Here is a 12,776-nt window from a genome sequence, read left to right as displayed (position 1 = left end):
CGTCAGTCAGTAGGGCAGAGGACGGCGTCAGTCAGTAGGGCAGAGGACGGCGTCAGTCAGTAGGGCAGAGGACGGCGTCAGTCAGTAGGGCAGAGGACGGTGTCAGTAGGGCAGTAAATAGTTTTTTTTTTTATTATTGTATTTTTTTTTCCTATTTTATTTTTGTATTTATTATTTTTACTTTTTTTTTTTTTTTTTGGGGGGGGGGGGGGGGGACTTTGGCACACCTTGTCACTCACTGCCTACTTTATGTTCTTTTTGGTCTGCTTAAAAAGGAACATTCTTTCCAGTTTGCCTCTTGAACTAGACATCAAGAAGGGTCAAATGTAGATCAAAGAAGTAGCTTTCATGTCCTTTTAGAAAGAGATGACCAGCTTCCATTCCTGTGCATTCATCTGGTATACAAAAAAGCCTTTCTATGACACAAAGTGGTTCATGACATTGTAAGTCATGCCTATACATGGGAAGTACTTTTCAAATTTCCCAGCTAGCTGAAGTACTGTAGATTAACAAAGACCATTAGTGGTTGTGTCTCCATATTATGCTCATCAAGAATACATCTTTTCCAAAAATCAATAGCCCAGGGTAAAATCACTACAGTACATCTTTAAAGCGGTTGTATCCCACTTTTTGACACTTTTACCTACAGGTAAGCCTATAATAAGGCTTACCTGTAGGTACAAATAATATCTCCTAAACCGGCACAGTTTAGGAGATATTTACAGTGCATGCAGCCGCTCGCGCGAGCGGCGCATGCGCTCTGAAGGTCCGGGGGGACCTTCAATTAACTTGCCGGGAGCTTGCCGGAAAAATCACTCCCGCGTGCATGCGCGGGAGTGACGTCATCGCGGCTCCGGCCAATCAGCGCGCTGGAGCCGTCTCTTTCGGCCAATCAGCGCGCCGGAGCCGCCGAACCCGGAAGAGACGACGAGGGATCATGGCAGCGCCCGCATCGATGTCCGGGGGTCCGTGTCGGGGCTTCGTTTTAAGGTAAGTTAAACATAATGGGCTAGTATGCGATGCATACTAGCTCATTATGCCTTTGTCTTGCAGGTTTTTTTTTTTTTTTTTTTTTTAAATAGGGTTTACAACCGCTTTAAGGCCCTGTTCACACCTGAGCGTATTTCAGCTCTTAAAACGCTCATCTCTGAAGTCTCTAAACGTCCAACAAGCAAAATCACAGTCATGTCAATGACCCCTTGTTCATATCTGAACGTTTTGTCTCCTGAAGCAAAACGCCTGAAGCTCAAAAAAGTACAGAAAAAAAGCCTGAAAAAACGCCTTAAAACTATGCGCTCAGGTGTGAATGGAGCCTAGGCTATATAACCAAGGTAAGAGACAGATTTGAACAAATTATCTTGTAACCAAGAACTTTGACATCTCCGATGTTTAGGCGGGGCTCACACATGTGTTGTTTGGTAAGATGCATTATGTCATGTTAACATGTACTGTGCCAAGAATCAAAAAGGTGTATGCAGTATTTTGCCTAACAGTGCACTACAACAGTGATGGATCACTGTATTCTACAAGGTACGTCTATAGTCATAGTATCTTTGAATGCCATTAGGAATGAACAATGGACTACTGAAGTGCAACAGCGTGGGCCCAGCCTAATTAAAGTGAAACTTCACCCAAAAGGGGAAGTTATGCTTTTCCTCCTCCCCCTGTTCAATATTTGGAATGTTTTTTTTTTTTTTTGGAGGAGGAGAGCAGATACCCGATTTTTACCAGCTCCCACTTCCGGTCAGATTGCAGCGGCAATCCAAGACTAAAGCCCCGTACACACGCGTCGAAAATTGGCAGGGAATTTTCGTCCGACGACCGATCTGCCGATTTTCGGCTTGTTAGTATGATGCTTCCGACAACCAACTCCGACTTTTCTGTCGAAAAAAATCTGGTGTGCAGACTATAAAATTTTTGTTGGCCGTCAACATAACGGCCGATTTTCGTGCAGTCAGTACAGATTTCGACAGGGAAAAATCTGATGAGCAAGTCTGGGCATGCTCAGTGAAGAAAAAACAAACACAAAGAAAGCAAACCAACACATGACATCACTTCTGAAGTAGAATTTTGTTGGGCGAGAAAAATTCGTGTGCAGTCTAGGCACATTCCAACCAACAAAACACAACTTGGACAAAAGACGGACGATCGGTCGGCCGATAATCGTTGCGTGTGTACAGGGCTTAAGTTAAACTCCCCTAACACAGCCTCACAGGTCCCAGGATACTGTGGGATCATTCACAGGGCGCAGCCAGCTGTAAAGCCGCAAAGAGTCACAGTTGGCTGCCCACAGGTAAAGCCGTAGTAAACTCCACTTTTGAACTTGTACCTAAAAAGGTAAGCCTACAATAAGGCTAACCTGTAGATGCAATGAATAACTCCTAAACGTGCACCGTTTAGGAGATACTCACACTGGATGCAGCAAGTGACGTCACCGGCGAACGCACCCTGAAGGGACGGGATAACGGTGAGGTCATCGCGGCTCAGCCATTCAAAGGGCTGTAGCCAGTGAACCTGGAAAAAAGACCTGGGGAAGATTGAAGCCCAGTCTGTGGTGATGGGTTTCATTCTAAGGTAAGAATTTCACAAAGCGTTATGCAAAAAAACATTTGCCATTTCACCAAATGTTTGTTACCGGAATAAAAAACAAAATCCTAGTAAATATCTAACACATGACAAAAGGACTCCCAGAGCACTATGGGTTAAAGAGAACATAAGCACTTTTCTGTCACAGGGTCTCTCAAACAGAGCCAAAAGAAAAAAGGTATGCATCACTGCTCAGACTCATTCACTTATGTGTGCAAATTTAATCTTCATCTATTGAGCTCTGTAAGGAATAGGCAGTGAGAAATGAACAAGAAAAGAAAAAAGAAGCTGAGAGTTTCTCCTCCTAACTGCCTGTAAAAGATATAAAATATTCATATGCAAGATTTCTTACCTGAAAAAAAAAATATTTTAAAAATGTTGTTAGATATTTCTGACCCCATTAAAGAAAGAATATTTGTGCAAAACCTTCATATTATATTCCCTTTATGTGCAACCATTTTCAACTAGACCTAAAATAGAAGTGCATTTTGTATTCAGTAAACACGGTCTAAAAAAAGGAAAGCGGTAAAAGACAGGATACAGGTATAAATACACAATCTACAGGGATTATATAAACTGACTAAACTTCTTCCAGCAATACGAGAAAGAACAATGCCTTTCCACTGAAACTGCCTTCTATTATCTTCTTGCTTAGGCACAAAAAAGCTCATAAATAATGTACAGAGCTGGATAAGAATATGCTGAGCTGATTAAAAATGAATGGATATCCTTTGATGTTTTTAGAATTGGCAAAAATCATCCACACAGACAAAAATATCAAAATTGATCTAAAGTCCTAAACTTCAACTTTGGCCCTTCAAATGTTTCAAGATTTACAACTCCCAAAGTCCTTGCCATCTGCAAGGCTGGCTGGTTCCCGTAACTACTCAACTACTGAAGGACCATCCATGTTCAATAGATAGAATAAAACACCAATGTGAATAGCTCACCTGGCGCAACTGTTTGTAGTGTTGCCGAGTTGACTCTCCGAGTACTTGCTACATGTCTCCGTGTGGAACCAGTAAAGAGAAGGTAAAATACATCCGCTCTTTTCTTACTCCGTTTACTGAGATGTACAGTAAGAACACATTCACCCTGAAAGGAAACACAATGACCCGGGTTAGAATTCCTTCCTTAGACTGGTATTTATTCGCTGCTATAACCACATGTGAATTCTAATGCTATATCCACATAATGGAAGGTAAATGGCTAGAACAGAAATGAGTGAACACCTGACTAGTGTCCCCCGAGTGACTGTTACACAACATTCTAACAGACTCAAAGAAAAAACCTCCAAATACTCCATTAGCCACAGGTTTTTTTTCTTAATTAGCCAGTATACAAAAAAAAAAAAAGTTGATTCACAAAACCGCCATATAAAATCACATTACAGTTTTCCTTGACAATCCCCCCCCCCCCCCCCCGGCACCCTCCTGTCCCGTTCTTCCTTCCTCATCCACTCTTCGAACTCCATAGTTGATCCAGAAGGAAAAAAAAAACCCCCACAGATAAATATAAGTATCCAGTTATATTACAGTGCCTTGAAAAAGTATTCATACCCCTTGAAATTTTCCACATTTGTGATGTTACAACCAAAAAAGAAAGTTATTTTATTGGGATTTTATGTGATAGACCAACACAAAGTGGCACATAATTGTGAAGTGGAAGGAAAATGATAAATGGTTTTCAAACTTTTTTACAAACTAATATGTGAAAAGTATTCAGCCCCCCTGAGTCAATACTTTGTAGAACCGCCTTTCTCTGCAATTACAGCTGCAAGTCTTTTTGGGGATGTCTCTACCAGCATTGCACATCTAGAGAGGGACATTTTTGCAAAATAGCTGAAGCTCTGTCAGAATGGATAGAGAGCTTCTGTGAAAAGCAAGTTTTAAGTCTTACCACAGATTCAATTGGATTTAGGTCTGGACTTTGACTGGGCCATTCTAACACATGAATATGATTTGATCTAAACCATTCCATTGTAGCTCTGGCTGTATGTTTAGGGTTGTTGTCCTGCTGGAAGGTGAACCTCCGCCCCAGTCTCAAGTCTTTTGCAGACTAACAGGTTTTCTTCTAAGATTGCCCTGTGTTTGGCTCCATCCATCTTCCCATCAACCATGTCCAGCTTCCCTGCCCCTGCTGAAAACAGCATCCCAACAACATGATGCTCCAATCACCATGTTTCACGGTGGGGATGGTGTGTTCAGGGTGATGTGCAGTGTTAGTTTTCCAACACACATTTTGCTTTTAGGCCAAAAATTTCAATTTTGGTCTCATCTGACCAGAGCACCTTCTTCCACATGTTTGCGGTGTCCCCCACATGGCTTCTTGTAAACTGCAAACTGGACTAACTCTGGACTAAACTGGACAAACTCCAGAAACTACAGGCTGCAATTCGTCCCCTGCTGTCCAGCAGATGGTCATCCCTTCCGACTTGCATAGGGGTGCTGGGCCTGATGGTGTCTACCCTTTGAGGCAGTTCCCTTTGCACAGTACCATACGAGGTCCCTGCAAGGGAGATTCTGGCCAAATGGGACAAGAATCCACAGTCTCTGGACAATCAGACCCGGCTGAGCTGGGGAACAAAAGAGTCCCTGATATGGCTCCGAGCCGAGCATCACAGCCATTTTTTTTACTGACAACCTTTTCCAGTCACTGGAAGGAGAAAAGTGTCAGTTTTTTTATTCACTTGTTCCCCACTCCCCTTTCTTGCCCGCATGCTCGGAAAATTATGTGGTATGGATTTAGGGGGGGGATCCCACACTTTTTAAAATGACATTTTGGTGTGAAGTTCCCCTTAAAATCCATACCAGATCCAAAGAGCCTGGCATGGATGGGGGGGAGGGGGGACATGCTTTTTTTCTCCTCGTTTTTTTAATATGCCAACAAGTCTGGTATGGATTTTAAGGGGGACCCCACACCATTTAAAATAAAATAAATGTTGTGGGGTTCCCCTTTAAATCCATACCAGGTCTGGAGGGCCTCGTGGGGATGGGGGGGGATGGGTGGGCATACACGCAGTTTTTTTCTCTCTTGTTTTTTAATAGTCACCAATTGTGCAGGTAAAGGAAATTGACAGAAATCGTATTGCGATTGCGCTTAAATCGGACCAAATCGCACCAGTTTGAAGTTGCACCTGGTGTGAACCAGGGCTAAATCATAAAAACCCTGGGTAGCATCTATGTGTACCATGTTAACTTTCAATAAAACCAAATTTTCCTTTCCACTATAAGCCCAGCTGTCCTTCAAAATGTTTTTTTTGGATGGCATGGGCTCTATTAAATCTGGAGAAAATCATAATGATGTTCGGAACATTGTTACTCACAACTGCGACGGCACATGGTTTTAACTTCTACATCAATGCTAAAAATGTTTGATGGAATTTGTAAAAACAAAAAAAGTATTTCAACCAATTTAATGATTCAATGTTAAAAAGCTACAAAAATAAAAGGAGACCGGGAAAGGGGGAAAATACTTTACACTATTTCTGCTAAAATATTTTGAGTAAAGGCAACCATGCATTTAGTCTGAGCAAACAGAGTTATTTTTGTAATGTATACCTGAAGCTCATTTTTTGTTTTAGTAACATTCACATTTTCACATTCCATAATTCACGATTAAATTTCACACACAGAATTCTGTATTACACTTTTAGTAGCTATTGGTGTATCATTAATTACATATAGCATTTCTGCTTAAAGTGTATGTCCAGCCAAAATCTTTTTTTCTTCATAGTTTTAATAGTTTGGGGAAGGCTAGACAACCCGGTCATATTTTTACTGTGTTCTGGGGCTTCATTGGAGAGATTTCTTCTCACTTCCTGTCCCACTGACAACATTTTACCAGGAAATGAGCGGGAACCCTCCAAAGATTTTACAGACAAAAAAATAAATACCGGTAAATGGTTCTTTTTAGTAAAGTAGGGGAAGGCTAGAGCAGTGGTCGCCAACCTTTCGGACCTCACGGACCACTAACATGAATTTTACATGCCTTATATACACACACAATGCTCCAGCCCTCTGCCCCCCACCCCACATCACACTGCTGCCTTCACATCCTCATCATTGGATCTTGTCTCCTTATCCAGCCATGTTCTCAAGCTCCGTGCTCTACCCCACAGTCTTATCAGCATGCTGCCACTAAAAGTTCCCTCCTCCTTCAAATCTCACTCACTGAACTACTCCCAGCGCCTCCCTCTGAGTTGACAGAACTATAGGGGAGGCATCAGGTATCAATGCGCACTGACAGTATTGACTGTAAGCACGCACTGAGAACAACACTGGATACAAAATTGGGTGGTATACATCCGTCACAATGTTCATTTGTGTCTGAGCCCCAGGGGACCACCAAAATGTTCTTGTGGACCATCAGTGGTCCACGGACCACTGCTTGGGGACTGCTGAGCTAGAGCACTTGCCAGATTTTTTTTTAATATGTAGGCAACAGAGACACTAAAGATATTCAGACGCAATGCACAGAGCACAAAATATTTAGGGCCTTATTCACATCATGTCGATCATTGCGCATTGTAATGTTTACTCTTTTTCATCCAGGTCTATTGTAACTAGGAGGTGGTGGATTGCATTCCACCATGATACACTGAAAAAAAAAAAAAGAAAAAGTAGTGCATGCAGTATTTTCAGCGCATGCCATCGCAATGTGGTGGTATCAACTGGCCTCACGAGGAACAAAACTTTTTGCCTTGTATTGCCCAGTGCAGTCCCAAAAAAACTTGACGTTAAAGAGCTCTTAAAGCGGAAGATGTTTTTTTAATTTTGGATTGAGTAAGGGAAGTCAGGTATTTTTCGTGGTCATTTTTGTATCATTGGCGCACATTTTCTTCACTTCTTGTCCCAGAGTCAAAACAGAAAGTGAGAGGAAACCCTCCAAAGTGAGGGAATCCCTGGTTTTCACCAAGGTCACCACAACTAGTGTCCCCATTGGAAGATTCCTGCTAGGGATGCACGGATACCAGTTTTTGTAGACCAAGTACGATCAATACTTTACATCAAGTACTTGGCTTACCTATTTTTTAGGTCATGTGACAGGTTTTTTTTTAGTCTAATGAAAAATGATTACTGCTTCTTTGTAATTATAAACTCTAGGACCTGGTTCACACCAGTGTGGCTTTGAAATCGCGCTAGTAAAGCGCAATTTCAAAGCCGCAGATTAGTGCAATTTAGACCTCCGATTTCATTGCGACTTCATTTAACAGAAATCAATGCAAGTCACAATGAAATTGCAAAAAAGAAGTAAAGGAACCTTTTTTGATCGCAACGATTTGAACAGTTCCATTGCTGCCCATTGAGTGCCACTTGTCATGTGATTTTGAACGATCAAATAACAATGGTGTGAACGTATCGGTTTTAGTATCGGAGCATTTGCATGAGTACAAGTACCCGTGCAAAGGCTTAGCATCGGCACCGATATCAGTATCAATTCAACACTAAATTTCCGCTCTAGTTCTGCTATGATGATAAAACCAAAATGTACACGGCTGCCCTGTCATCTTCCTGCTGCTGAGCAAGGGGTTAACAAAATCTATGAATGGGGAAGACAATACTGTGACTGATTAGACTCTCCCCATTTAATGATAGTGTTAGTGCCGGTTCACACTACCGCGGCACGACTTCGGGGGCGACCTGTGAAGTCGCGTGCACCGCGACTTCGGCGCGACTTGCACGAACTTCATATAATGAATGTCAATGCAAGTCGCTCTGATGTCGCCCCAAAGTAGTACAGGAACTATTTTCTAAGTTGGAGCAACTTCAGTCGCTCCTATTAGAATGGTTCCCATAGCACTGCATGGACCACGACATGTCAGGCTGACCAGTCGCGGTAGTGTGAACCGGCACTTAGAGGTAGTGTAATCAATATAACAACTTTTCTCAATGGAAGGGAGGACAGGAAGGGGAGTGTCCTTATATGATCATCCTTAGTGCAGGAGACCCAAAGCAGTTCACCCCCCAAAGCACCGTTTGCTCAGACACAGGAAGAGGACAGGGCAGACCCACAGTGCATAGCAGTGTTGTCAACCTACAAATTGAAATTTACTGATACAACACCCAAAATTTACTGGCATTTCCAAAAGTAAGCTCAGGGATTGGACTCAAGAGATCAAAAAATTTGAATGGTCAGGCACACATGCATGAAATTGACTCTCACAGTGACACTGACATCAGTGTGCAGCAGTACAGATGATGACACCTCACGTCTCCTCCTGAGTCACAGTGACAGTCTCTCTCCATGCCAGGTGGTTCCTTTCAGTCCACCCCAGTCCAAACAGCACTGACAGTCCCGCTCCCAGCTTGCCTCACTCCCATCCCGCAGACAGGGCTCTGGCCACTTTGCTTGGCTACCTTGCAGCATGACATCACACAACACGCTCAGGCACCGCCTCCACCAGACCCGTCCCCCACTGGCACCACTCAAACACTGTAGCAGGCACTCGGATGGTCTTGGCCGGCTCCAGACCAGAACTGCCCATGATCAGATGATGACAAAACCTACACAACATGTCCCTTCTTGAGTCACAGTGACAGTCTCTTTCTATGCCAGGTGGACCCTCCAGTGCAAACAGAACTGACCATTATGCTCCCGTAAAGCAGACCCGCATACGAGGCTCTGGCTGCTCTGCTTCGCTCTCTTGCACCATGACATCACATGACATGCTCAGGCACCACCTTCGTCAGACCCGCCACCACCACCACCCAAACACTGTAGTAGGCACATTTATGGTCTTGGCCAGCTCTAGACCAAAACTGTGCATGGACAGTTCCGAGCCGAGCAATACAGCCATATTTTTTTACTGGCAACCTTTTCCTGTCATTGGCATTTAATGGTAGGAAAAAGTGCCAATTTTTTACTGGCTGCCAGTAAAAATACTGACAGTTGGCAACACTGTTGCATAGGTCTATAAAATCCAGAACCCTGTATGGGGCATCTTTCATTACAGATACGTAATGAAACAAAAGCTGTAGAGTAAAAAAGAATGTTTAAAGTGTTACTAAACCCAGGAGCTTGCATTTACCATATCTGGTCTCCCACAGTACACAGAACATGGAAATGCAATCATTTTAGTAAATATAAACTGCCAATACCTTTTGGCAGTATATAGCAGTCTTGTGACTTCTATCAGTGCCTGGTTAAAGCTTGCAGAAGGAGTTTTCATACTACCCTGAGCTGTCCTATCAGGATGCAGGACCCCTGATCCTCTGTCTGGGCAGTGCTGATTGGCCCTGTGCTGATCACATGCACTCTCCCAAGAAAAAAAAAAAAAAAAAACTAGCACTACACACCCAACTGGGCTTGTACAGACTGTCTCTGCTAACTGTCTTATTCGGACATATTTTGGGGACAATGCAAGAGGAGGAGGATCTGCGCATACAGGATCAAACAGCCTTTTTACAAAATGCAGATGTTTAACCCCTTAGGCCCCTTTCACACTAGCGGTACGTTCAGATCCACCTGTCAGTTTTTCAGGCAGATCTGAACAGATGCCCCATGCATCTCTATGAGGTATCGGATGTTAGCGGAGACATGTCCGCTGGCATCCGATCCGTCAAATCTGGACGGATGGAAACCCTATTTTTCCATCCGGTTCGGATGAGAACAGACAGGCGGTCCGTTCCCATCCGATTCCACCATAGAGAACAGCTGGGACCTGACAGCTCTGTCTCCGCACACAGCGCAGAGACAGAGCTGCCACCCCCCTGCTCAGCGGGGGATCGGCGGATCAATCCCCCACTGAGATAAACGGAGTCCGCCGACAGACTCCCTTGTGTGAAAGGGGCCTTCGGTTCCACTATGAGTAGAACAAGCATGCTTTTCTGGATATAAACATTGATTTTACTGTTGTGAGTTTAGTAAACTTCAGATTTAGAGCCGGTCCACACTAGCGCGACTTGTCAGGCGACTTCTCAGCCTGACAAGTCGCGCTCCCTCGCGGTCCATTGACTGCTACAGGACCCGTTCTAATAGGAGCGACACAAGTCGCTCCGACTTAGAAAAAGGGTCCTGTACTACTTCGGGGCGACCTCGGAGCGACTTGCATAGACTTCCATTATGTGAAGTCCCTGCAAGTCGCTCCGATGTCGTGGTGCATGGTAATGCACAAGTCGCCCCCGAAAGTAGTAAGGAGTCGTGTCGCCTTAGTGTGAACCGACTCTAAATATTAGGTGTTGTTAAAAGCAACATCAACAGAAACAACTCATTACAAAACTAAAAGTAATAACATGTCTCCTGCCCAGCCCTAATATAGCTTCCTTTAACTTTCTTGCAATATAAAATATATAGGGTGAATTCCCGGAAGTTTTTGTTGCACGCATCCAACTTACCCTCCACAATACGTAGGAGCTTCTCATTAATCCAGTCTTGGTTTAGCCTTGGGAGTCCACCCAGAATTTTACACGTGAATAAACAGCGTTGATTGAGACACATGACTTCGCCTGGCTGTGCAGGGTACACACGAAGCACCGTAGAAGTCTAACATTCTTTTTTCGATGCTGAGTGGTTTGTTAAGATTACAGCATAAAGGATTACAGTTTATATCTAGCTTCAATAGCCATTATAGCAGCGATAGTAGTGTCTGCTCCAGGCCACATGCTGGATGGCTGTATATTTTTACACACACTTCTCTAATCCCTGACAACCATCTGGTATCTTTCAGCCGGCTCTTTTGTGAACATCTAGTTAACACGGCAAGTGGCGTAGAAGAAAACTATTCAATGGAAAATGTTAACACCCTCAACGAGAAGTTCTAACCCAAGGAACATACCTAAAGACCAGATCATGCTGAAATATTACTCAGAGACCAGCCTGCGAATATTTTTTATTTACTGGGGAAAAAAAAAAATTACGATCACAGTAGAAAAAGTATAAACATTCGGCAAAGAGGATTATGCCATTCCAAAAATGTGCACCCTGTAGTCAGGCTGTCATGAATCATCAGTTTTTTTTTTTAACATCTCTGCAATGCTATGAGAAAAAATAACTGTCGACAGACAATGAACTTAAAAGTATCACTAAACCCTCATTATAAAAAACTATCAATGAATGTTGTATTACATGCTGTTCATACTCAGTCACTGTGAGATTTGTTTACTTTATTCTGCAAAAAAAACCTGGTTGATCCTGCTGCTCTCCATCTCCACCTTCTGTTATGTCCCCAATTTAGCTAGGGATTTTGCAGCTGTGGTGGCAACTCTGCTCAGTTTTCAGTGAGTTTCTATGCTGAGCATTTCCTCGCTATCAACATCTGAGCAGCCCATGTGACTATAGAATCAAACATGTGGGCGTATACACAGTGGTAAATTACAGCCTATTCCCTCTCCCTCCTCCTCCATGCCCACTAACCAGCCAAACAGAATGAGGGTGGGAAATTACATGTAGATTAATAGTGGCTTCACCTCCCTCTTATTCTAAAAAAAAACAGACTGGGGAGGCATGACACAGCCTGTGACAGGCAGAAATCCACCCACATCATGTTATTTCAACCAAATAATAAAGATTTGATTTCAAATATATATTTGTATGCCAATTTAAAACCATTTTTTGATATCATTTTTTTATTTTTACTCTGTATAGCACAGGCTTTTTTTTTTTTTGTGACCAGCAGCAGAGGACTAAAACCTCCTACTGCTTAGGTTTCCCTGCAGGCAGGCTGGGAAAGATCTGGGTCATGTGACATCTGTATATCGATTAGTAAAAGCGTACTTGGATGTTTTTTTTTTTATTTAAATAATTACAGTGCCGTCATTCACATACAAAAATAAAAAGGGATAATATAAATGGAACAGTGTTTGTTTATGGTCACTTTAATTTATAAAAATTAAAGCTGAAGTTTAGGTAAGTTGTATTTTTTCATATAGCTGCAGTTAGGTTACCTGTAAGGCCTCCTTCACACAGGCAGAAGAAAAATATTGGTGATCTGACCGCATTTCTACCGTCCCTTGACTGCCCAGTAGAGTAGGGGGGTCTCCAAACTTTCTAAGCAAAGGGCCGGTAACTGTCCTTCAGGCTTTAGGAGGGACGAACTATGGCCAGTGGGAGTGGAAAATGTCCAGGCATCATTGCCCCATCATTTTATTTACAGGAACAGTGCCTTATTGATATCAGCAAGAAGAGTAGTGTCCTATTCATGGTGTCAGTAGAAGAAATGGTGCTCCATCATTGTTGTCAGTTGGTGGAAT

General features: G+C 43.0%; 1 protein-coding gene across 5 annotated transcripts in view; it reads right to left on the bottom strand.

Moving 5' to 3' along the window:
* Window positions 1–12,776, bottom strand: part of AKAP13 (A-kinase anchoring protein 13) — a 526,300-nt gene that overhangs the window by 329,092 nt on the left and 184,432 nt on the right. For 4 of the 5 annotated variants that reach the window (XM_082254313.1, XM_082254314.1, XM_082254315.1 and 1 more), the window contains exon 3: window positions 3,537–3,681. In XM_082254313.1, coding sequence (XP_082110439.1) covers window positions 3,537–3,681 — 145 coding nt within the window. Of the gene's footprint in view, window positions 1–3,536; window positions 3,682–10,922; window positions 11,153–12,776 lie in introns of those variants that run through there. The other variant, XM_082254317.1, reaches the window with a different exon arrangement.

This window comes from Pelophylax lessonae, assembly GCF_965119305.1.
Source record: "Pelophylax lessonae genome assembly, chromosome: 4".
NCBI classification, from domain to species: Eukaryota; Metazoa; Chordata; class Amphibia; order Anura; family Ranidae; genus Pelophylax; species Pelophylax lessonae.
This window is presented reverse-complemented; position numbering and strand designations above follow the sequence as displayed.